General features: G+C 41.5%; 1 protein-coding gene across 3 annotated transcripts in view; it reads right to left on the bottom strand.

Moving 5' to 3' along the window:
* The window catches only part of stard13b (StAR related lipid transfer domain containing 13b), a 514,228-nt gene that overhangs the window by 158,059 nt on the left and 330,720 nt on the right, over positions 1-25,449 (bottom strand). The window contains exon 1 of one of the 3 annotated variants that reach the window (XM_072577229.1): positions 16,899-16,917. The exons of the other annotated variants lie outside the window; for them this stretch is intronic. Coding sequence (XP_072433330.1) covers positions 16,899-16,908 — 10 coding nt within the window. The 5' untranslated portion in view covers positions 16,909-16,917. Of the gene's footprint in view, positions 1-16,898; positions 16,918-25,449 lie in introns of those variants that run through there. 3 annotated transcript variants of the gene reach the window in all.

Genomic DNA, 25,449 nt, shown 5'->3' with positions numbered 1-25,449 from the left:
AGTTACCATTGTAAAGTTTAAATACAGATGTATTAATGGTGTGATTTATAACATTAGAAACCAAGAATGATTTTTCGTTAAATCTATACTTATTACATGGAGAATCTTTTATTTCATCCAGCTTTGTATTGTTCAAACTGTAATTTTATTAGTTAGACTTTTCAATTTGTTTCATCAGACAACATGATGACAACTGTATTAATAAAATATAGAAGAGTTCTGGTCTGCTGGCCCCCTAGTGGCCCAATAAAATACAATGATGTAATCTCATAAAACTGCAATGCTCTTTTCAATTCATTTATGTTTGTTTCAGTTCTAAAACTATAATGAGATTCACTGAGTTCTGAATTTTGAGTCTGAATGGTATGGTTGCAATTTCATCAAAAGGGCCATCCATATCACAAAGAGTAAAATTTGAGTGGCTAATGGACCTTATCTGAATGGAAACAATGTTTCCTAAGCCTGTAGCATTTATTTACATAAATAATATATGTTAAGTATATTATTGGTTTAATAAAATGGAAACATCTCAATGTCAGTCCTTGCTTCCAATGTTTTCCACTGTCAAGGCAGCTATTGCAAGGTTACATGTTTGAAAGCTATTTTAAATGAGATTACTCAGGTGAGACAGATACAGGAATGGTTAGCAAAAGAGTCTATCTGTACACGTTATAAACTATATTCTCATGGCAATAAATGTAAAAAACAGATAATCAGCTGGTTACTTCTGTCTTTAATATTAGGCATTGAGCTGCTCTGTCAATTTTGGAGAAGTACTATTGTGTCAAATTGCCTTTGTATAAGACCTTTAAAATAGAAAGGCACTCCTAAGGGCTTAATAAAAACCTGAAGGAAAATATGAACATGATAGCATATGAATTAGGAGTAGGAGTCAACTATTCAGCCCCTGAGCAGCTTGAGCCTCCTCCGCTTTTCAATAAGTCATTCCTTCACATTCGTGCCTTATCCCAGCAATGCTACAAACTCATATTTATCAAGAATTTGTCTCCTTCTGCCTAAAAAAAATCAAAGACTCTGCATCCAATATCTTTTGAGGAAAAGCATTCCATGAGGAAAATGTTTTGCTAATCTCTGTCTTAAATGGATGATCTCTTTATTTTTAAAAAACAATGACCTCTTGTTCTTATTTTGCCCACCAGAGGAAACATCCTCTCCATACCTCCTCTCATGACCTCTCAGAACTTTTGTGTGTAGTCTTACCAAAGCTTTGTAAAAAATGAAGCATAACTTCCTGACTTTCTTTTAATTTACTCTCCGTAATAAATAACATTCTATTAGTTTCCTAATTACTTGCTGTATCTGCATACTAACCATTTGCAACTCATGCACTAGAACATCTTTTGCATCTTAGAGCTCTATAATCTTTCAACATTTCGATAATATGCTTCTTTTTTATCCTTCCTGCCAAAATGAATGCTTGATATTTTCCCACAGCATATTCCATTTGCCACATCTTTATCCATTCACTGAACATACCTATAATCCTTTGTTGTCTCCTTATGTCCTCTTCATAACTTACATTCAGACCTGTCTTTGTGTCATCAGCAAATTTAACAAACACCCTGTTAGTGCCTTTGTCCATGAAATTTACTTAAATTTTAAAAAGTTGAGGTCTCAGAACTCATCCCTGTGGCACAACACTCCTTACATTTTCACAATCAAAAAATGACCCATTTGTGCCTACTGTCTGTTTCCTGTTAACTAGTTAATCATCTATGAATGCCAATATGTTTCTCCCTGCACCGTTAGTTTTTATTTTCTACAACCATCTTTGAAGTGGAGCCTTATGGAAATCTAAGTACAGAACATCCACTGGTTCCCCTTTATAATCAGCACTATACTTCTTCAAATAACTCTAATAAATTGGATAAACATGAACTTCCTTTCATAAGTGCAAACAGAAACAGAAATGACTGGGAAAATTCTGCAGGTCTAGTAACATCTGTGGATAGAAAGCAGAATCAAAACTTCTGGTACAGTGCCTTTCTTCAGACTGGTTTAGATCCAGTAAGATGGTGATCGAGTAGGATTTCTGAGCCCGGGGGTCATCTGCTCTGACTGCTTTTCTTTACAATTCATTTGGTTTTCTTTTTATCATGTTTTAAATATTTTATATCTTTTATTTTACTTCTTGAGGAGCATGGCTGTGGTGATGGCATTGGTAGTGGACTCGTAACGGCAGCATTGGAGGCGAGTGTCTGATTCATGGAGATGGAGGTGAGTTCGGGCCCAGTATCAGACCTGATAACATCAGTACTGGCTGCATCAGCAAGGTGGGCCTGAAGTGGACTCATGGTGGTGGCAGAGTCAAGTTTGGACCAGTGTGGTGCCCAGTGGAATCAGTGACATCTGCACTGGCGAGGTCCAATGAGGACTCATGGTGGCAAGGGCGTTGGTGGAGGACAGATGGCAGCAGCACAGTGAAGGGGGCTCATGCCTGGCCACCAGATCCATTACCCATGGCAGAGCTCTTAACAAGAAGAACTGCAAAGTTGAACGTATTTTCTTCATGTCTTTATTTTGTCCCTTTATATTCTGTGTTTTGGCTTATTTTCCTGTGTTTTAAGATGGCGTTGGAGAGTGGCGATGATATACAATACAATAACAAAACACCTGTGATAATAAATAAGTCATATCAAATCAGGATGGGGAGTGCATGTGGACACTGCTTTAAAGTTTGGCACCAGGTGTCCACGATGGAGGTCAGGAGGAGCAAGTGGTGAGCTGGACATGCCAAGATCCTGCTCTGAGTTTCATACTGGAAATTCTTGGGATATCCTTTGATTAGATTAGATTAGATTACTTACAGTGTGGCAACAGGCCCTTCGGCCCCACAAGTCCACACCGACCCGCCGAAGCGCAACCCACCCATACCCCTAACCTAACACTACGGGCAATTTAGAATGGCCAATTCACCTGACCTGCACATCTTTGGACTGTGGGAGGAAACCGGAGCACCCGGAGGAAACCCACGCAGACACGGGGAGAATGTGCAAACTCCACACAGACAGTCACCTGAGGTGGGAATTGAACCCAGGTCTCTGGCGCTGTGAGGCAGCAGTGCTAACCACTGTGCCACCGTGCCGCCCTTTGCATCTGTTGAACAATAGAATTGAAGCCTGCAGATTAATAAAGTGATAATGAGAGTGATAATGAGCAATAATTCATGTTAACAGGTCTCTCATTGCTCACTAGCAAGAATTTCATCTCAACGTCTGGAAGATTGAAAATGCGACTTGTTGCTCCCGACATCAAGAAAGGCCTTGCTGAGACTCCACATAATTGTCCCAAATTTCTCACATCAGCCCACATCATTCAGGGCCTGGGAAAATTCTGCCTGTTTTCTGTCTCTCTTCTTTTTAAAGGAAAGGATTTACATTCACTATTTCCCAATCTAATGAAACTTTCCCCAAACCTGGGAAATTTGGAGATATCAGCAGCTGTGACCAAAATCTTATTCAAAGAGGTGGATTTTTGCTAAAGGAGAGAAGTTGGAGATATTAAGAAAACAACAATGTTGAAGTCAGGGGGATAGATGCACGCAACAAGCTGGGGTCAGAAGTTTCCTCGTTAAACACTTTATGAAGAGCAAAGATGGTTGATGTTAGATACTGAAATGCCAAATCATACCTCATAAAAAATGTTTTTATCGTAGTATAAAAAATTATATTCTACAAATTTGAAATTGGTTTTATTTAACTTAAAGAGGAACAGGAAGAGACCAAATGGTCCATCTAGCCTGATCCAAGATTGATTATGGTCATGGCTGATCTTCTGCCTCAACTCCATTTTCCTGCCCAAACCCCACATCCCTTTATTCTCTGAGTGAGCAAAAATCTGTCAACTTTATCATTAAATACACTCCTGATTCATCCAGGACCCTTTGGTTAAGTAATTCTAATCATTCACAACTGAGTGGAAAAATTCACAGAAACACAGAAGTAAACCATTCAGCCCATAATGTTTGAACTGATTCTCCAATGAACACCACAATTTAGTGTAATGTACCTGCTCTTTTTTCAAATCCGTGCACATTGTTTCTTTTCAAATAATTATCCAATGCCAATGCTTTGAATCCCTGAATTGAAGCTGCCTCTATCAAACTTCTTGGCAGTACATTCTAGACCTGAATCACTCATTGCGTGAAAAGATTTTTGCTCGTCACATCTGCTACATTTGCAAATCACTTTAAATCTGTGTCCTCTTCTTCTCAATCCTTCAACAAGCAAGAATAGTTTCTCCCTATTTACTCTATCCAGACCTCGTATGACTTTGAAAACTTCTATCATATTTCCTCTTATCTTTCTGTCCAAGGGAATGGCCTCAAACTCTGAAATCTGTCCTCATAAATCAAAGTTTCTATTTCTGGAATCATTCTGCACCGTCTTCATATCATCCTTTCCATATCTTGGTGCCCAGAGCTGTACACCATACTCCAGTTAAGGCCTAACAAGTATCTTGTATAATTTCAGGATAGACTCCTTGCTCTTGTATTCTATGGCCCTATTAATAAAGCACAGTATGCGCTTTATCAACTGGTGTTCCCTATCTATCATATCACCTTCAATGATCTGTTCACATATAGAACCTAGGTTCCTCTGCTGTTAAGTACTGTAGGCCTATTTTATATTGACTGTCCATGGTTTTCTTGCTGAAATGTATCATCTCACACCTCATCATCATCTGTCACTTAATTGCCCATTCCACCAACTTGTCAATGTCTTTTTGGTGTTCTTCACTGTCCACGTCACAGTTTACAAGTTCCACATTTTGTATCATGTGCAGACTCTGAAGTTGCCCCCTCTGCACCAAATCTAGGTTATTAACAAGGCTTTAAAAAAGCAATGGTGCCAATACCAACTGTTACAACATGGGGTAAACCCACTTCTGTTAATTTTAAACCTGCAACACAGAAAATAGTTATTCCGTGCAGTAATCTGTGAAACTTCGAGAGACCAAGAATTATTTAGAGTAAAAAGTATCAACTTTATTTTTACTAGTATAGCAGAGAACAACTAACTAACAATTATTTACAACTCCTTCCCTGACCCTAGCGTTTATTTTCCCTTCTATAATGCTAGTCCAATAAAACCCCTGATGAAGATTTACCAAAATTCAAATTTCAAGAGCAGATAATGCTTTGGGGGTATAAGACTGGGAAAATGTGAACAGTTGAGAGAGAGCTGCCAAGCCACCAACAGCAGCTCAAGAAGGAATCTCAGAAGGACAGGAAGGTGCCCATAACATCCAGTGACACAAAACCAGAGTCCCACGCTCCCATGACCTCGAGAAAAGGTGAGAGAAGGGTTGGCAGGAAGCCTAAGCAGCCGCAGTCTCAAGGTGAAGGGAAACTTGATGAAAGGAGGCCAGTCAGAAGACCACCACCTCATGAACGACGCCTTGATAGACTTGTTGAAGAAAATGCTTTGGGGGTATAAGACCGGGAAAACGTGAACAGTTGAGACAGAGCTGCCAAGCCACCAACATCTGCAGACTGCCCAGAAAATTAGCACTCTTAAAGGTACATTTATCTATCAGCGACCACTGAAAGAGAAATCTGAAGAAGAAGAAAATCTACAGAGAAAGATACAAAAGGAAGATTTGACAGCTGCCTGGTTTTGAAATTTGAATTTTGGTAAATCTTAATTGGGGGTTTTATCGGACAAGTATTATAGAAGGGAAAATAAACGATAGGTTAGAGGACGAGGTTGTAAATAGTTGTTAGTTAATTATTCTCTGTTGTACTAGTAAAAATAAAGTTGTTACTTTTTACTTTAAATAGCTCTTGGCCTCTTGATTTTTCACAGATTACTGCACAGGGTAAATCTTTTCTGTGTTGCTGGTTTAAAATTGACAAAGGAGATTTACCCTGAGTTGTAACACAACCACTGGGAAACTTCACTCCAAACCTTGCTTCAGTTTGAAAAACATCCTTGGACTTATTCTCTGATTCTTATACTCAGCCAATTTTATATCCATGTTGCTATTGTCCCTTTTATTCCATGAACTATCTTTTTTTTCACAAGTTGTGTATGACACTTCATTGAAAGTCTTTTGAAGTTCCACAACAACAGCACTACCCTCATCAATGTTTTCTGTTAGCTCTTCAAAAAACATGAACAAGTTAGGTAAACATGGTTTTCCTTTCAGAAATCCATGCCGGCTTTTCCTAAACAACCTACCTTTCTCATGTCTCTATTCCTAATATCTTGAATAATTGTGCGCCTTCCCACCTGTAAAGTTAAACTGACTGGTCTGTAATTGCTGTAGTTATCCTTACAGCCCTTTTTAGATAAGGGCATAATGTCTGCAATTAAATAATGCACTGCAATCATCCCAAGTCTATGAAATACTGCTATTTCAACTCTTACTTCCTTCAATGTCCATGGCTGCATCTCATCCAGTCCCAATATCTTATCAACTTTAAGCAACTGGTTATACAACACTTCCTGCTTATCAATTCTGGACCCATCTAGTGAAAGCACTTCCTCCTTTGTTTCCATTTCCTGGGAAGTATCAACCTCTTTGGTAAAGATAAATGTGAAATATTTATTTATCACCTCAATCATGCCTCTTACCTCCAGGTCCTTCAGACCCTGTTTTGATCCCTAACTGGTCATACCCTGTGCTTTTACCAGCCTTTTGCTAAGATGTAATGTTGCCATAATCCTACTGGCCCAGAGGGCAGGTCTTTGATTAAAAAGAGATGAACTGTGTTGGTTTAATCTAAAGGTCAGTATGTCTCAGGTGAGGGGAGAGATTGAAAAGTAGAGTCCTTCATGGTAACCTCAGCCTCTGCAGAATTGAACCTACACTGGTAGCATTATTCTAACCCTTTGACTATCGATTGTTCATATAGAAGACTTAGGATTCTCCCACATAATCTCAAGAAAACAAGTGACGAATGAAGTTTTTGACAGAGCTATCAAACAGCATCTGCTCAGCAAAAACCTGCATATTGATACTCAGATTGGGTATCTAAAGGCCCAGTTAGCTCCTGACCTCATTTCAGCCTTGGTCCAAACATGGACAAAAGAGCTGAGTTCCAGACGGGAGGTGACAATGACTGTTCTTGACATCAATACACCATTTGGCTGAGAATGGAGTGAAAGTTGTCCAAGCAAAACCAGGCTCAATAGTTTTCTCAGGAGGGGAAACTCTCTGCTGGCTAGAGTTATACCTGGAACAAAGGAAAATGGCTGTGGTTTCGTGGAGGTCAATCATCTCAACCCCAGGATATCTCTGCAGGAATTCCTCTGGGTCGTATCCTAGTCAAAACCATCTTAGGTGCTTCATCAATGACCATCCATAACGTCAAAACTGTGGATGTTAATTAACGATTACATTATGTCCAACATCGTGCACAATACCTCAGATTATAATGCAGTCCATATCAATATGCAGCAAGGTCTCGATAACTTTCAGGTTTGGGCTGTCAACTCAAAAGTAACAAAGTGTAATCATCGACGGATGCTCTTGCAAATGGAAAGCAGTTTCCAGTGGTGTTCCACAGAGCTCAGAGTTGGGTACCTTGCTGTCTGTAATATACACTAATGATTTAAATTTAAATGTAGGAAGTATGATTGGGAAACTTACAGATTTCATGAAACTTGGCCAGGTAGTTGATAGTGAAGAAGATGGCTGTTGACTAAAGGATGACACCAATGGTTTAGTCAAGTGGCAGAAAAGTGGCAAATGTAATTCAACAGGCTAAAAGTTGTCTGGACTTTCAGCCAAGAACACGTCATAAAGCACTTCAAAACCCGCAACACAATCCGACATTAAATGTGATTCTGAATTTGGACAATATTTGCTGGATAATTCTGACTGTGCAAAGAATTATGCTGACACCCAGTTTAGGATCATTGGTTGGGCTTGTTGTATTCAGTGAAGCTACATGTATTAATACACAGGGCCCTGTTCTTTTTATACAGAAAGAACAGCTTTTATTCTTCAAGGGATCTAGTTTCAGAAACATGAGGTCATGCTGCAGCTGTACAAAACTCAGGTGAGGCCTCATTTGGAGTTTTGCCTGCAGTTCTAGTCACCGTATTAGAGGTAGGATGCGGAAACTTTGGAAAGAGCTCAGAGAAGATTTACCACGATGTTGCCTGGTATGGACGGAAGTTCTTACAAGGAAAGGTTGAGGGACTTGAGGCTGTTTTCGTTAGAGAGAAGAAGGTTGAGAGGTGACTTAATTAAGACATATACGATAATCAGAGGGTTAGATTGGGTGGACAGTGAGAGCCCTTTTCCTTGGATGGTGATGGATAGCATGAGAGGGCATAGCTTTAAATTGTGGGGTGATAGATATAGGACAGATGTCAGAGGTAGTTTCTTTACTCAGAGAGCAGTAGGGGCGTGGAACGCACTGCCTGCAACAGTTGTAGACTTGCCAACTTTACGGGCATTTAAATGGTAATTGGATAGGCATATGGATGAGAATGGAATAGTGTAGGCTAGATGGGCTTCAGATTGGTTTTACAGGGCAGTGCAACATCGAGGAACGAAAGGTCTGAACTGCACTGTAACGTTCTATATTCGAACATGCGTACACACTGTACTTTCAACTCAACTCAACAAAATAGGTGATAGCCATTTGCTGGTTTATTTTTCAGGACAATGCCTTGAACCATCACAGTAAACTTGCTTGGTTTAAAATTTAAATAAAGCCTAACAGGGAGGTAGGTGCCTGGAACGCACTTCCTGCAGAGGTAGTAGAGGCAGGCATGGTAGATTCATTTAAGGTGTGTCTGGACAGATGCATGAGGAGATGGGGAGCAGAGGGATACAGATGCTTACGAACTGGGCAATAGGTTTAGACAGTGGATATAGATCGGCTCAGGCTTGGAGGGCCGGGCCTGTTCCTGGGCTGTAAATTTTCTTTGTTCTTTGTCTAACAATTATCTGTGGAGTTAAAACTCACACAACACCAGGTTGTAGTCCAATAGGTTTATTTGAAAGCACTAGCTTTCGGAGCGCTGGTCCTTCATCAGGTAGTTGTGGAGGATAAGATCATAAGACACAGAATTTATAGCAAAAGTTTTACAGTGTGATGTAACTGAAATTATATATTGAAAAGGACCTGGATTGTTTGTTAAGTCTCTCATCTTTTAGAGTGACCATGTTGGTTTCAGTTCTTTCATATGTAAATCCCAGGACTTTTGTTAAAATGACATTCTCAAGTGAACTTTAAAATAGGTGCTATGTTGGCTCAGATAATGCATTGAAGGTGTGAGGTGCCCTGTGTGAGGCTGTCTGTGCCCCAATATTCAGACTGATTCTATTTCTAAAAATAGGGATTTACAGAATCTTACATGGACTCATGCAGTTTTTCAGCAAAATAACATGTAATTCTGCAAGTACAAATTCACCCCACAAACTTATGTGTGTGTGTGTGCGTGTGTGTGTGTGTGGGGGGGATAGAAGTGTCTGTGAGAGTGTGTGTATGTGTGTAAGTGTAAGTGTAAGGGATATAAGTCTGTGAGAGGGTTTGTGTGTGGGTGTGTATGTGTGAGCGTATGAGATTGTGGAAGAAAATCCACTTCCCTGTCCACCCACAGCATAGATGCAAAGAATATAAGGAGCCACGTCTGCCTAAGCCACAACAGAAACTACCCAGAGTGCCTTAGCCTTGACCAAACAGTCTAACTAAGACACTGGCAGCAAACAGTAGATGACTCAAGCCACTTCCAGGCTGGGAAATGCACTTCCCCAAGACAGCCTGACAATAGACTTCCTAGCCCTCAATAAACACAGCCTCTCCCAAAGCCCTAAGGGCAGCCTCGCTCCTCACACATACTGGAACTCCACAAAGGATGCTCAGACTGAGAGGCACCAAGGTACTTTGCTTGCGGACTGACCACAATAGAAACCCATTGATGCCAGGATAAGAAACATTAGCATCTACTCTCATAGGAGATTGGAATCTCCTAACTCAATCAGGGACTGATTACTACTACCAGACGGCTGATTGTCCTCCCATTGATTGTGCTTTACTCTTGATTGTACAGTAATTCACACCGTATTACTGTACCCCTATAAGACTGCCTATGTCCACTGCTCGAGGAAGAGAACCCTTGATCTACCTGTACAGACTGTCAGTTCTGTGTCAGCCTCGTCAATTTCTCTTCCAGCGATATCGTTTATAATAAACTGCTCTTCAATTTCACCCACTCAGTGTGGTCTCTGTTCAATTGGGTAATTTCTGCGACAGAGAGATGGTACATACGTGACTCAGCCAACGTTGTCTATCTCATACACTGCAGGCAAGAATGCCCTGAAGCATGGCACATTGGCGAGACTGAGCAGAGGCTACGGCAATGGATGAATGGACACCGCACAACAATCACCAGCCAGGATTGTTCCCTCCCAGTCGGAGGAAAATTCAGCGTTCCGGAACATTCAGACTCGGACCTTCAGGTGATCACCCTCCAAGGTGGACTTCGAGACAGGCAACAATGAAAAGTGACTGAGCAGAGGATGATAGCCAAGTTCGGTACCCATGGAGATGGCCTCCACCGGGACCTTGGGTTCATATCACACTATAGGTGACTGCACTAAACACACACACACACACACACACACACACACACACATATATAAGTCTGTGAGGTGAATTTCTACTTGCAGAATTACATTTTATTTTGCTCAAAAACTGTATGAATTCATGCAAGATTCTGTAAATCCCTTTTTTAGAAGTACAATCACTTTGAACACTGGGGTACAGGCAGCTTCACACAGGGTACCTCACACCTTCAATGCATTATCTGGGCTGACATGGCACCTACTTGAGAATGTAACTTTTAAAAAAGGTCTGGGATTTACATATGAAACAACTGAAACCAACATGGTCATTCTAAAAGATGAGAGACTTAACAAACAGTCCAGGTCTTTTTCAATATACAATTTCAGTTACATCACACTGTAAACTTTTGCTATAAATTCTGTGTCTTACGATCTTATCCTCCACAACCACCTGATGAAGGACCAGCGCTCTGAAAGCTAGTGCTTTCAAATAAACCTGTTGGACTATAATCTAGTGATTTGTGTGAGTTTTAACTTTGTACACCCCAGTCCAACACTGGCACCTCCAAATCATAATTATCTGTGAGTCATTATTGTGATGGCCAAGTTTTTTTTATTTTTATGCTTTTTCAATTTGTTGACTGAAATGAGACAGAACTGCTTTATAAACCAAGGATTTACAAGGATGCTGCATGATTTAAAGTAAGTGAATCTGTTGTGAACCCTGTTTGTATAGCTGTAAGTTCCAGCAATGTGTAGACAAACTGGGATAAAGGAGCTACTTAGAAGTGAAACTGATTGGTCTGGACTAGTCGCAAGTGAGGGCTGCAGATGCTGGAGATCAGAGTCAAGATGAGAGTGGTGCTGGAAAAGCAAAGCAGGACAGGCAGCATCCGTGGAACAGGAAAATCGACGTTTCAGGCAGGAGCCCTTCATCAGGAATGAGGCTGGGAGCCTCCGGGGTGGAAAGGTAAATGGAAGAGGGGGGTGTTGGGACTGGGGAGAAGGTAGCCAAGAGTTCAATAGGTGGATGGAGGTGGGGATGAAGGTGATAGGTTGGAGAGGAGGGTGGAGCGGATAGGTGGGAAGGAAGATTGGCAGGTAGGACAGGTCGTAAGGATGGTGCTGAGCTGGCAGGTTGAAACTTCGGTAAGGTGGGGGGAGGGGAAATGAGGAAACTGGTGAAGTCCACTTTGATACCCTGGCATTGAAGTGTTCCAAGGCGGAAGATGAGGCGTTCTTCCTCCAGGCATTGAACTGTGAGGGAGCGGTGGTGGAGGAGGACCTGCATGTCCTCGGCAAAGTGGGAGGGGGAGTTGAAATGTTTGGCCACAGGGCAGTGAGGTTGATTGGTGCGGGAAGGCCTCCAATTTCCCCAATATAAATGAGACCACATCGGGAGCAACAGATACAATAAATGACTTTGGTGGAAGTGCAGGTGAAACTTTGATGGATGTGGAAGGATCCTTTAGGGCCTTGGATGGAGGTGAGGGAGGAGGTGTAGGCGCAGGTTTTGCAATTCCTGCAGTGGCAGGGGAAGGTGGCAGGAGGGGAGGGTGGGTTGTTGGGGGGCATGGACCTGACCAGGTAGTCACGGGGTAATGGTCTTTGCAAAAAGTGGAAAGGGGTAGGGAGGGAAATATATCCCTGATGGTGGGGTCCGTTTGTAGGTGGCGGATATGTCGGCTGATGATGTGGCTAATGCGGAGGTTGGTGGGATGAAAAGTGAGGATTGGGGGGTTCTGTCCTTGTTTTAGTTGAAGGGGTGGAGTTTGAGGGCAGAGGTGCAGGACATGGGTGAGATGCGTTGGAGGGCGTCATCAACCATGTGGGAGGGGAAATTACAGTCTTTATCTTGACTCTGGTCTGAACTAGTTGCCAGCTATCAATTACAAATGTCCTCTGCCTGTCAACAACCATATGATTGCTTGTCAGATAACTCATCAGCTTGGGTGTTAGCAAGACAGACAGAAACCTGTCAGACCAGAAGAGCCACTATGTTTGCAGTAGTCAAAACTCTCCTGGTTTTCTTCAGTAAGCCATTTTAAGTTGGAAGAAAACTAATTTATCTTCCTTCAGTAGATGCTGTAGGTTGTGACAAATTGGATAAGTTAAAGACATTTCTTAAGTTTAGCAAGCCATACCTCAGACAGTTGGAAGCACTTGAATGTAAAGGTTGCGGAGAAACCTTGGGATCAGCAAGGAAGTTAAATGATTCGGTCAGCTTCTGGATTAGTGGTGCTGGAAGAGCACAGCAGTTCAGGCAGCATCCAAGGAGCTTCGAAATCAAAGTTTCGAGCAAAAGTCCTTCATCAGGAATAAAGGCAGTGAGCCTGAAGCATGGAGAGATAAGCTAGAGGAGGGTGGGGGTGGGGAGAAAGTAGCATAGAGTACAGTGGGGGAGGGGATGAAGGTGATAGGTCAGGGAGGAGAGGGTGGAGTGGATAGGTGGAAAAGGAGATAGGCAGGTAGGACAAGTCCGGACAAGTCATGGGGACAGTGCTGAGCTGGAAGTTTAGAACTAGGGTGAGGTGGGGAAGGGGAAATGAGGAAACTGTTGAAGTCCACATTGATGCCCTGGGGTTGAAGTGTGCCGAGGCGGAAGATGAGGCGTTCTTCCTCCAGGTGTCTGGTGGTGAGGGAGCGGCGGTGAAGGAGGCCCAGGACCTCCATGTCCTTGGCAGAGTGGGAGGGGGAGTTGAAATGTTGGGCCACAGGGCAGTGTGGTTGATTAGTGCGGGTGTCCCAGAGATGTTCCCTAAAGCGCTCTGCTAGGAGGCGCCCAGTCTCCCCAATGTAGAGGAGACCGCATCGGGAGCAACGGATACAATAAATGATATTAGTGGATGTGCAAGTAAAACTTTGATGGATATGGAAGGCTCCTTTAGGGCCTTGGATAGACGTGAGGGAGGAGGTGTTGGCGCAGCTTTTACAGTTCCTGCGGTGGCAGGGGAAAGTGCCAGGATGGGAGGGTGGGTTGTACGGGGCGTGGACCTGACCAGGTAGTCACGGAGGGAACGGTCTTTGCAGAAGGCGGAAAGTGCTGGGGAGGGAAATATATCCCTGGTGGTGGGGTCTGTTTGGAGGTGGCGGAAATGTTGGCGGATGATTTGGTTTATGCAAAGGTTGGTAGGTTGGAAGGTGAGCATCAGGGGCGTTCTATCCTTGTTACAGTGGAGGGGTGGGGTCTGAGGCGGAGGTCCGGGATGTAGACAAGATGCGTTGGAGGGCATCTTTAACCACGTGGGAAGGGAAATTGCGGTCTCTAAATCAGCTACCTGGGGAGTTAATTACTGAATGTTTATAAGGTTGAGCTTTATGATAGAGAAACAGATGGTCAGAGGCCACTAGTTGGTTGAGTTCTGGAAAGCAGAAGTCATCCCAGCAGGAAATCCTATTTTTTCTCGTTTGTAGAAGTCTCCAGATTGTGATAGTTGGTTGAAATCTCCAAGTTATCAAAATTAAAAAGAATCAAGATCATCACAGCTGGAAAAATATCTTCAGGCCATCAGAGCTTAAAGCAAGCATTAAGCAGTTTCAGCGGTCCTAAAAGAAGGGTTAAGGAAAGTCAGTTGAATTGAAAATTGAAGAGTGAAGATAGGAGTGATACTTCTCTGAGATTGAATAACTGTAAATGTTATTACTAGGAAAAGAGTTTAATCTTTTTGCTGTTTATGTCAACATTTTTTCTAAATTGTCTTAATATTTGCTCTCTTTTCCTTTTGTGTAATAAACTTGTGTTATTTTGTTTGAAGAACATGGCAGCCTTGTTTGAATATGTCCAGTGAAGGCCAACCATTGTAACTAACTTGCAAAAGTAAAGCTCATGGTCTATCAAGCCAATTTTCACTCTGAGATCTAACTTGTCCAATATTACCTCCTACTAGGATAATAACAACTTCTTTAATCTTGCACATCATGTTGCCATTCACAAACATAAAACATAATTCTTTTGTGGCTTTTTTTACCTGACCTTTCAATCATTAGGGTTTTACATTTTTTTTAACTTTATGATTTCTCTTTGTTTATCTACATTATTCAAATTATCTCTCATTATTTGCTTTCCTCCCAAATTGTATTATTTTTTACTTATCCGTATTAGATTGCATATGACATCTCATTGCTGTTACACTAAACTGATAATGTCTTTCTGAAGTTTTTTCAGTCAGCTTCTCATTTTGGCAACTATTTTTAGTTTTGGGGAGTGTTGCTGAACAAAGTGCAGGTTCATAGTTCCTTGAAAATGGAGTTGCAGGTAGATACGATAGTGAAGAAGACATTTAGTATGCTTTCCTTTTTTGGTTAGAGCATTGAGTATAGGAGCTGGGAGGTCATGCTGTACAAGATATTGGTTAGGCCACTTTTAGAATATTGTGTGCAGTTCTGGTCTCCCTCCTGTAGGAAGGATGCCGTAAAACTTGAAAGGGTTCAGAAAAAGTTTACAAGGATGTTGCCAGGGTTGGAGGATTTGAGCTACAGGGAGAGCTGAATAGGCTGGGGCTGTTTTCCCTGGAGGGTCGGAGGCTGAGGGATGATCATATAGAGGTTTATAAATTTGAGACATGGATAGAGTAAATAGACAAGGTCTTTTCCCTGAGGTGGGGGGAGTCCAGAACTAGAGAGCATAGGTTTAGGGTGAGAGTGGAAAGATTTGAAAGCGACCTCAGGGGCAACTTTTTCACGCAAAGAATAGTGTTTGTATGGAACAAGCTGCCAGAGGAAGTGGTGGAGGCTGGTACAATTACAACATTTAAATGGTATCTGGACGGGTATATGAGTAGGAAGGGTTTCGAGGGATGTGGGCCGAGTGCTAGCAAATGGGGCTAGATTAATTTAGGATATCTGGTCGACATGGACAAATTGGACTTAAAGGGTCTGTTTCCGTGCTGTACATTTCCATGACTCTATGACCTGTTTCAGGAATGTATACACAACACCCAACTAAAATACATCTATTTACCAAGAAAAAAATGTGGACCCACCACCAATCTTTGAGCCACTTGATGTCAAACCTCTCCATTTCAAACCCATTCATTTACTGAAACCTTAAATAAAGAGTCTGCTTTGCTGGATACACCAGGAATACCTCCAAAGGCACTATTTTGACGAAAAGCAGGGGAGAGGTCCCTGACGTCCCAATATTTATTCTCAAGCACATCATCAGCAACAGAGTAACTGGTCGTTATCACAATCCTGCAGGTGGAGGTTTGCTGAGCGAATACTGGCTGCAGCATTTCCCATATTATAACAATGACAACCTTGAACTCATGCTGCTGCATTTCATTTCATAAGTTGCATCAAGGAATACTGAGGACAATGCAATGCCTGATTCTGATTGTACTGAGATCAGATAATGACAGTTAAATCTAGGACATTTAGATGCACAGAGCTTTGTGTCAGCCTGCTTTATAATCATCACAAGTGACCCAAATTACATTGTTATAATGATTGAAAAAGGGTCGAAAAGGATAACTTGGAAAATATACACATAATTTTAGAAGATATAAGTGAGATCAATTGTGACTTTGTTTAGAAACAGTCCATTCCAACAACAGGGTAGCTTTGAGGTAGAGAAGTCAATTTTTAAATTAATTTTAGTCTGTAATTTTAGAATCACTTTTTCAAGTTATCAGGCTCAGTGATCCATCTTTGTATTTGTACTCAAAGGAAGAGGAAATTAGGTTAATTAGTTCTTTCTTTGTTAAATCCCACGGCCTCTTTTAATTTTAGCAACCTAAATTTCTTCATTATTAAAATGCAGGAAGCATTAAAAATCAGAAATCTGTAATTTACAAGTTACTTGAATGCAACCCTGTTTTGATTCTTGTTGCTGATGCTGCTCAGTACTGACCACAAATAAACATGCTTGCCATTTAAAAGATTTTCATAATTCAACTTAAGCTGGAATGATAACTGTGGCAGTTAAGTGCTCCCAGAAGTTGTACTAACTACAAGTTAGAATGAGGACAAATTAACATATAACTTCTTAATGATGAGCATTTTATTTTTATTGGTCTACACAAGCTGTTCCCACACTTTTAAGATTTGTAACATACACACATATACAAAAAACTCTCTTGGGCACTACTCTCCTCTCATAAGTTATCTTCTCGCACTAACAATCCCGAAGACAATTATTTGAAACAGGACTTAGCTGCCTCCATTTCTTTTGTTTACGCTGTGTGGGTCAAGGGGAAGCAGCAATTGTCAATATCACTACAATCTTTAAACAAAAAATTTGTTGTGCATGCAATCTTTAAACAAAATTTATTGTCCTATAAACTGGGAGCACAGATTTGTTAGAGAGGAAAAAAAACAGTAAAACTTGGAAGTGAATGTAATGTTCATACTGGATTCCATTTGAGATGTATGAGCCAGACATCATTCACAACAAAAACAGAAGTTGGTGGAAATGCTCAGCAGGTCTGGCAGCATCTGTGAAGAGAAATCAGAGTTAATGTTTCAGGTTCAGTGACCCTTCCTCAGAACATCATTTGTAAGTTGTACATGTTTTTCCTTCTATACTTCTCTATACCAGTAGGAATTATCTGAAACTAGTTATATTGATAGATTTGTATTGTTTTCCATAAAATCTTATAATCCAATATCACTGTACTTATTATTACATTGACCTCGGGGTTCAGTACTGTTTCAGTTTTGAAACAATTATTCTTAAATTCAAATCTCCTGCTGAACCTTGCCCCTCCTCATCGCTGAGACTTCCTTCAGCACAACAACCTCTGATGTTACAATAATACCATCACTGGGGTCTGCATTGTAAGATCGGAAGACCATAAGACATAGGAGCAGATGTTCTTCTACCCAATGTGTCTGCTTCACCATTCAATGAGATCATAGCTGATCTGATAACATTCAGCTCCACTTTCCTGCCTTATTCCATAACTTTTCATTGCATTACTGATTAAAAATCTGTCCCTGTCAGCCTTGAGTATATTTAATGACCCAGCCTTGACAATGTTCTGTGACAAAGAATTTCATGAATTGACTACCAGCTGAGAGACAAAATTCCTCCTCATCTCTGTCTTCAATAGGCAACTCGTTAGATTATACCCTCAGGTCCGATACTCTCTGACAAGGGAAAACAACCTTTCCACATCCATTCTGTTAAGACCTCTAAGAATCTTACGCGTTTCAAAAAAGATCACCTCTTGTTTTTCTAAACTCGAATGAATACTATGAGCACTGAACTTGGATGGTATTTTTTTGTGATTCATGGATGAAGACTCCCAAATCCTTCTGTATTGATTTTTTCCACAGTTTTTCTCTTTTAAATAATATTCAACTCTTCTTTTCTCCCTGCTAAATTCCATAACCTCACATTTTGTCTGCTTGCTTAATCTGTCTTTGATAGAAGTGAGCTGGAAACAATACTTTTATAAACTAATAATACATTGGTTATTGCATTGTCATAATATGGACTGTTGCAGGACTCTCTCAGGTTCCACCTACTTGTGATCTGACATCATTTGGTATGTTGATAATGCAGTCTTTCAAATAGCTTAATAGCTATCAACCTCATCTACTACATCTCTCAACTCTTCCATTCTATCATACTGGTCCTATATTTCACCATTACTGCTTTGTGCATCAGAGGTGTCAATGACCAATTGTGTTTTCTGCTTTCTTGGAGGATATGTATGACATATGCTCTCTACTGTCTACAATTTGGAAGGCACCCACATAAGCAGATTGAAATTTCTTCTTCTTAGTCACAGTATAAAGATGATGGACAGAGATTTTCATCTTTCCTGCTTTCTTTTTCTTTTTCTTTCCAGCACAGAGACAAAGTTGAGCGAGTCTCCACTCATACTTGAAAGAACGAAGCTCAACCAGCACTCGTGAAGAATTGAGCAGCCATATCCTCCCCCTGCCATAACAGATGAAGAATGCAGCAACAGATGAATCAAGAGAAGAGTCAAGAAGAAATGATGACTTTCCTGCGAACAATGTCTGAACTTCTCTTCCTGTAAGCTGTGGCTCTTCTTAAGTGCTCCCTTCAGTGTGCATCTGCTTCTTTGCAGGTAATAACATCTTTGAAACTCCACTAGGACGTGTGTCACCTATATAGCATCTATAGCACTTAAGATCTGTAATAAACTCTTCTGCAGTTTTCTGATTGCTAATTTTGATTGCTTGTTTAATATTATCACACATTTATTCTGCAACAGCCATCTGGGCCTTTTGATTTGGTTGTTCCTCATATAGAGGAATTGTTGCATCAGGATGTTGCTCAATGTCATTTACGATTTAAGAATCAGCAGAATGATTTACATTTTGTGAAAACCAATATTGATTCATGTCAGTAGCAAGCAGTGGGGCTGATGTGATATACACTGTCTTCGACAAGTAAAGCACGGTTCAAGTTCACTTTTTGCAATAAATTAAAACTATCATTAGTATTTGGATACGCACAGCTTTCTCTTTCCTAAAGAACTAATCCACATCTAGAAGGATCTCTTGCAGTTGGTCATCTTCACCATTGGTATACACTTCCCAATTCTTCATCAACAGCTTCTCAAGGGCAGTTGGTAATGGGCAAGAAAGTTGACATTTCGGGCAAAAGCCCTTCCTGATTAAGGGCTTTTGCCCAAAACATCGATTTTCCTGCTCCTCGGATGCTGCCTGAACTGCTGTGCTTTTCCAGCACCACTCTAATCTAGAATCTGGTTTCCAGCATCTGCAGTCCTTGTTTTTACCTAATGGGCAAGAAATACTAGTCTAGCCAGTGGTGCTGATATTCTATGAATGCACAAAATAAATCTCAGCATTGAGTCAACCTGAATTTCTTTTACTATCAAATAAAAAAGATTCAAACTCACACAAGCTTTTCTGTTTAATGAAGAACAGTGTTGATCAATATTGGACTATAAAGCATCAGTGATCTCTCTCCCATTATAGCGGAAAAGAATCTTCATCAATCTTTTCATGCATAGTGCAATACTTCCTGCCCAATGACTTTGAATGGAAGATCGGTAGAGAAATTCAGGCTGATCTCAGAAAGAATGGATACTTTTTCTCCTGTATCTAATTTAAAGTTCATGTTCCTGTCACTAACTATGTTATTTGTGTGTGAGAAATCCTCTTGTGGATCTACCACATACCTGAAGAATAATAATACATCTTGTTCTTCAGTATCATCAAACTCTCGGACATTTGAAGATTAGATTCATCTAGTTTTATTTTTTCTTGCTTTGGCTGTTGCAGCAAATCATCCTGAAATAGACCCTCTTCTGGCATGCAAGACATCTGGTTTTAATTAATAGCTGGTCAAGCCTTGTGCCAGTGGATTCTTTTCTTGCTACAACGTGGACCTGAAGCAATCGTAGTGACTGCGTCCTCTTCCCATGGTTTCCTTGCTGGCATATTGTCAGCCCTCTGATCGATGAGCTGGACAGAATCGGTCCAAGGAAGCCTCCCTGTTGCTCAGATCAATAGCTTTTTTGCTTGTGAAGTTCAGCGTGCCTGGTTAACTGCACTTCTTTAGTTAATGTGAGATCCTATCTGGATAGGAAGAATACCAGTGGCACTACGAGAATATTGTCTCTGATGACTCCATTCTCAATTCACTGTTATACAGTCTTACAGCATGGAAACAGACCCTTTGGTCCATGCCAACCAAGTTTCCCAAACTAGTTCCACTTGCCTGCATTTGAGCCATATCCCTTGAAGCCCTTCTTTATTCATGTACCTGTCCAAATATCTTTTAAATGTTGTAACTGTACCTGCATCCACCATTTCCTCTTGCAGTCATTCCACATTCGATTTACCCTCTATATGAAAAAGTTGCTCCTCAGATTCCTTTGAATCTTACTCTTCCCATCTTAAAAATATGTCATCTAGTTTTGAACTCCCTTACCCCAGATAAAAGACCTTTGATATTCACTTTATCTATGCCCCTCATGATTTTATAAACCTCTAAGGTTATCCCTCAGTCTCCTATACTCCAGTGATTAAAGTTACAGCCTATTCAACCTCCAGTTCCGGATATATCGCTGCAAATCTTCTCTGAGCCCTTTCCAATTTAATAATATCCTTCCTGTACTAGGGTAACGAGCACTGAACAGTACTACAAGAGTGGTCTCATCAACATCCTATACAAACTCAACATGACATTCCAACTTCTGTACTCAATGGTCTGAGCAATGAAGCTAAAAAACACATTCTAAATGCCTTCTACCTGTTATGCAACTTTCAATGAAACTATGTACTTGAACCACTAGGTCTCTCTGTTCAACTACATTCTCCAGGGCCCTGCCATTGATAATTCCTGCCCTTGTTTGTTTTACCAAAATGCAATACTTCATATTTATCCAAATTAAACTCCATCTGTAATGAGGTCAGCCAGGTGAGTCTCAGAAAAAGGAGTTCCCTGAGTGGGACTGTTAATCTTGTCCAATCAGGGAGACCCAGCAGACAGATATAAACAGGAGTGTCATATATAAAAAGAAAGAAAAAAAATGTAGCAGGCATCCCTGCAGAAAGAGTACGTGGTGTCCACCAACACCCTGGAGTTGTGACTGGCCACTCGAGTGTATCCTTCCCTTTGGAGATTGGATCAGTTTGTGACTGTGACTCTGTGTGTGTGGGGAAACTCCCTGTTGCTGCTTGGGGAGAAAAAAAAAGAAAAAAAAAATAATAAACAGGAGTGTCCGTTAGAGCCCGGGTGTCCTTGGAGAAGGAGCACGCGGTGTCCACCAACACCCTGGAGTTGTTCAGGGAGAGGTGGGCACCACAAGGAGTGGAGTGCATTATTTCCCCAACCAACTCTATTTTGATTTAGTCCCTACCCTCCCCTTCACTGTTTTGATCACACAGCATTGCCCTTTGATGTGAAGGGCAGTGCTTGTCACTGGCCACTCGGGTGTTTTCCTATCTTCCTGGTGGTGGAAATTGAATAAAGATTCGTGCACTTTGTGTCTTTCACTGTGTCTCACATCTACACACACACACACACCATGGGTGCTGGGGAAAGAAATAAGCACTACCGCAATTAGGCGGTAGTGTGGGTTTAAAAAAAAAGAAAAGAAAAAAAAAACAAAAAGGAAAAAGAAAAAAAAAGAGAAAAAAAGGGAAAAAAATAAATAAATAAATAAAAATAAACAGGAGTGTCATATATAAAAAGAAAGAAAAAAAATGTAGCAGGCATCCCTGCAGAAACAGTACGTGGTGTCCACCAACACCCTGGAGTTGTGACTGGCCACTCGAGTGTATCCTTCCCTTTGGAGATTGGATCAGTTTGTGACTGTGACTCTGTGTGTGTGGGGAAACTCCCTGTTGCTGCTTGGGGAGAAAAAAAAAGAAAAAAAAAATAATAAACAGGAGTGTCCGTTAGAGCCCGGGTGTCCTTGGAGAAGGAGCACGCGGTGTCCACCAACACCCTGGAGTTGTTCAGGGAGAGGTGGGCACCACAAGGAGTGGAGTGCATTATTTCCCCAACCAACTCTATTTTGATTTAGTCCCTACCCTCCCCTTCACTGTTTTGATCACACAGCATTGCCCTTTGATGTGAAGGGCAGTGCTTGTCACTGGCCACTCGGGTGTTTTCCTATCTTCCTGGTGGTTGAAATTGAATAAAGATTCGTGCACTTTGTGTCTTTCACTGTGTCTCACACCTGCACACACACACACACCATGGGTGGTGGGGAAAAAAATAAGCACTACCGCAGTTAGGCAGTAGTGTGGGGGTAAAAAAAAAGAAAAAAAAGTAAACCTGAACCTAAAATAACCAGAAGATCATTGCTCTTTGATGTGAAGGAAAAAAAAATAAACAGGAGTGTCAGAGGTTCCACCCACTGAGAGCTGGCTCTGGGGAATCTGGGTCAGGGTCAAGGGCTTTCAACATGTAAATAAAGGGTAACTTGGTAATGGGATACTTGCCTTTGTGGAGTTATTTCACCATCTTCCACTCCCCAGACCACTGGCCAAATTGATCACAATCCTTTTGTAATGCTAGATGACCTTCTTCAACGTTCACTACACCAGCAATTTTGGTGTCGTCTGCAAACGTACTAATCATGCCTCCTAAATTCTTATCCAAATTATTTACATAAATGACAAATAACCGAGCACCCAGCACCAATCCCTGCGGAACATCACTGGTAACAGGCCTCCAGTCCAAAAACTATCCTCAATAACCATCCTCTATCTCCTACTGTCAAGACAATTTTGCATTCAGTTGGTAACCTCTCCCTCAATTCCGTGTGATCTAACTACTGACCTGCTCTACCATATGGAACCTTGTCAAAGGCTTTACTAAAGTTCATGCAGACAACTTTACCACTCTGCCCTCATCAATCATGTTGGTTACATCCTCAAAATGCTCAATTAAAAGTTTGTGAGACATAATTTCCCATGCACAAAGACATGTAGATTATCACTAGTCAGTTCATGCCCTCCAAATGCACATAAATCCGAGCCTCTCAAAATCCCCTCCAACAACTTACACACTCATGATGTCAGGCTCACCGCTCTATGATTCCCAGGCTTCCTCTTACAGCCTTTCTTAAATAAAAGCACAACATTACGCACCCTCCAATCTTCGGGTAACTTTTGGGTTTTTTTGAGGAACATAGAACATAGAACATAGAAAAATACAGGGCAGTACAGGCCCTTTGGCCCTCGATGTTGTGCCGATCCAAGCCCACCTAACCTACACTAGCCCACTATCCTCCATATGTCTATCCAATGCCCGTTTAAATGCCCATAAAGAGGGAGAGTCCACCACTGCTACTGGCAGGGCATTCCAAGAACTCACGACTTGCTGAGTAAAGAATCTACCCCTAACATCTGTCCTATACCTACCACCCCTTAATTTAAAGCTATGCCCCTTTGTAATAGCTGACTCCATACGTGGAAAAAGGTTCTCATGGTCAATGCTATCTAAACCCCTAATCATCTTGTACACCTCTATCAAGTCACCCCTAAACCTTCTTTTCTCCAATGAAAACAGCCCCAAGTGCCTCAGTCTTTCCTCATACGATCTTCCTCCCATACCAGGCAACATCCTGGTAAACCTCCTCTGCACCCATTCCAGTGCCTCCACATCCTTCCTATAGTATGGCGACCAAAACTGCACACAATACTCCAGATGCGGCCACACCAGAGTCTTATACAACTGCAACATGACCTCAGGACTCCGGAACTCAATTCCTCTACCAATAAAAGCCAGTATGCCATATGCCTTCTTCACAGCACTATTTACCTGGGTGGCAACTTTCAGAGATCTGTGTACATGGATTCCAAGATCCCTCTGCTCCTCCACACTACCAAGTATCCGACCATTTGCCCATCTTCTTGTTACTCTTACCAAAGTGAATCACATTTACCTACATTGAACTCCATTTGCCACGTTTCTGCCCAGCTCTGCAGCTTATCTATATCCCGCTGTAACCTGCCACATCCTTCCTCACTGTCAACAACTCCACCGACTTTCGTATCATCCGCAAACTTGCTCACCCAACCTTCTAGCCCCCTCCTCCAGGTCATTTATAAAAAATGACAAACAGCAATGGTCCCAAAACAGATCCTTGCGGAACACCGCTAGTAACTGCACTCCAAGATGAAACTTTACCATCAACTACTACCCTCTGTCTTCTTCCAGCCAGCCAATTCCTAATCCAAACCTCCAACTCACCCTCAATGCCATACCTCCGTATTTTTTGCAGTAGCCTACCATGGGGAACCTTATCAAATGCCTTACTAAAATCCATATACACCACATCTACCGCTTTACCCTCGTCCACCTCCTTAGTCACCTTCTCAAAGAATTCAATAAGGTTTGTGAGGCACGACCTGCCCTTCACAAAACCATGCTGACTATCCTTGATCACATTATTCCTATCCAGATGTTCATAAATCCTGTCCCTTACAATTCTCTCTATGACTTTGCCCACAACAGAAGTGAGACTCACCGGCCTATAGTTACTAGGGTTATCCCTACTCCCCTTCTTGAACAAGGGAACCACATTTGCTATGCTCCAGTCTTCTGGCACTATTCCTGTAGACAACGAGGACATAAAAATCAAGGCCAATGGCTCTGCAATCTCCTCCTTTGCTTTCCAGATAATCCTAGGATAAATGCCATCAGGCCCAGGGGACTTATCTATTTTCACCCTTTCCAGAATTTCCAACACCTCTTCCCTACATACCTCAAAGCCATCCATTCTAATTAATTGTGACTCAATATTCCCATCGGCAACAATGTCCTGTTCCTGACGAAAAGTATTCATTCACTGTCTCACATGACCCTTTTCTCCCTGTCTGACAGGTACATACTTATCAAGAACACTCAATAGTTGCTCCTTGAACAAGCTCCACATATCGATTGCGCCCTTGCCTTGAAGCCTACTTTTCCAAGCCACGCATCCTAAGTCATGCCTCACTGCATCATAATTTCCCTGCCCCCAGCTATAACTCTTGCCCTGCAGTGCACACTTATCCCTCTCCATCACTAGAGTAAAAGTCAACGAATTGTGGTCACTGTCTCCAAAGTGCTCACCTACCTCCAATTCTAACACCTGGCCTGGTTCGTTATCCAGAACCAAATCCAGTATGGCCTCACCTCTTTTTGGCCTGTCGACATATTGTGTCAGGAAACCCTCCTGCACACATTGGACAAACACCGACCCATCTAACATACTCGAGCTATAGCTTTCCCAGTCAATATCTGGAAAGTTAAAGTCCCCCATAACAACCACCCTATTACTTTCACTCTTCTCCTGAATCATCCTCGCAATCCTTTCTTCTACAAGAAAGGATTGGTTTTCTGCTGTCGATTGCATTAAGAAGCACACTGATCTGATCCCTGTCTGCTTTCTTTATGAGTCCAGAGGTGGTGTTGTAGTAGATGCTAAAAGTAGATCTTGCACATGGCCTGGCTGA

Source organism: Chiloscyllium punctatum, chromosome 9, assembly GCF_047496795.1.
Source record: "Chiloscyllium punctatum isolate Juve2018m chromosome 9, sChiPun1.3, whole genome shotgun sequence".
In the NCBI taxonomy this organism is placed as follows: Eukaryota; Metazoa; Chordata; class Chondrichthyes; order Orectolobiformes; family Hemiscylliidae; genus Chiloscyllium; species Chiloscyllium punctatum.
Note: the sequence above shows the minus strand (reverse complement) of the source record. Positions and strands in the feature narration are given on the sequence as shown.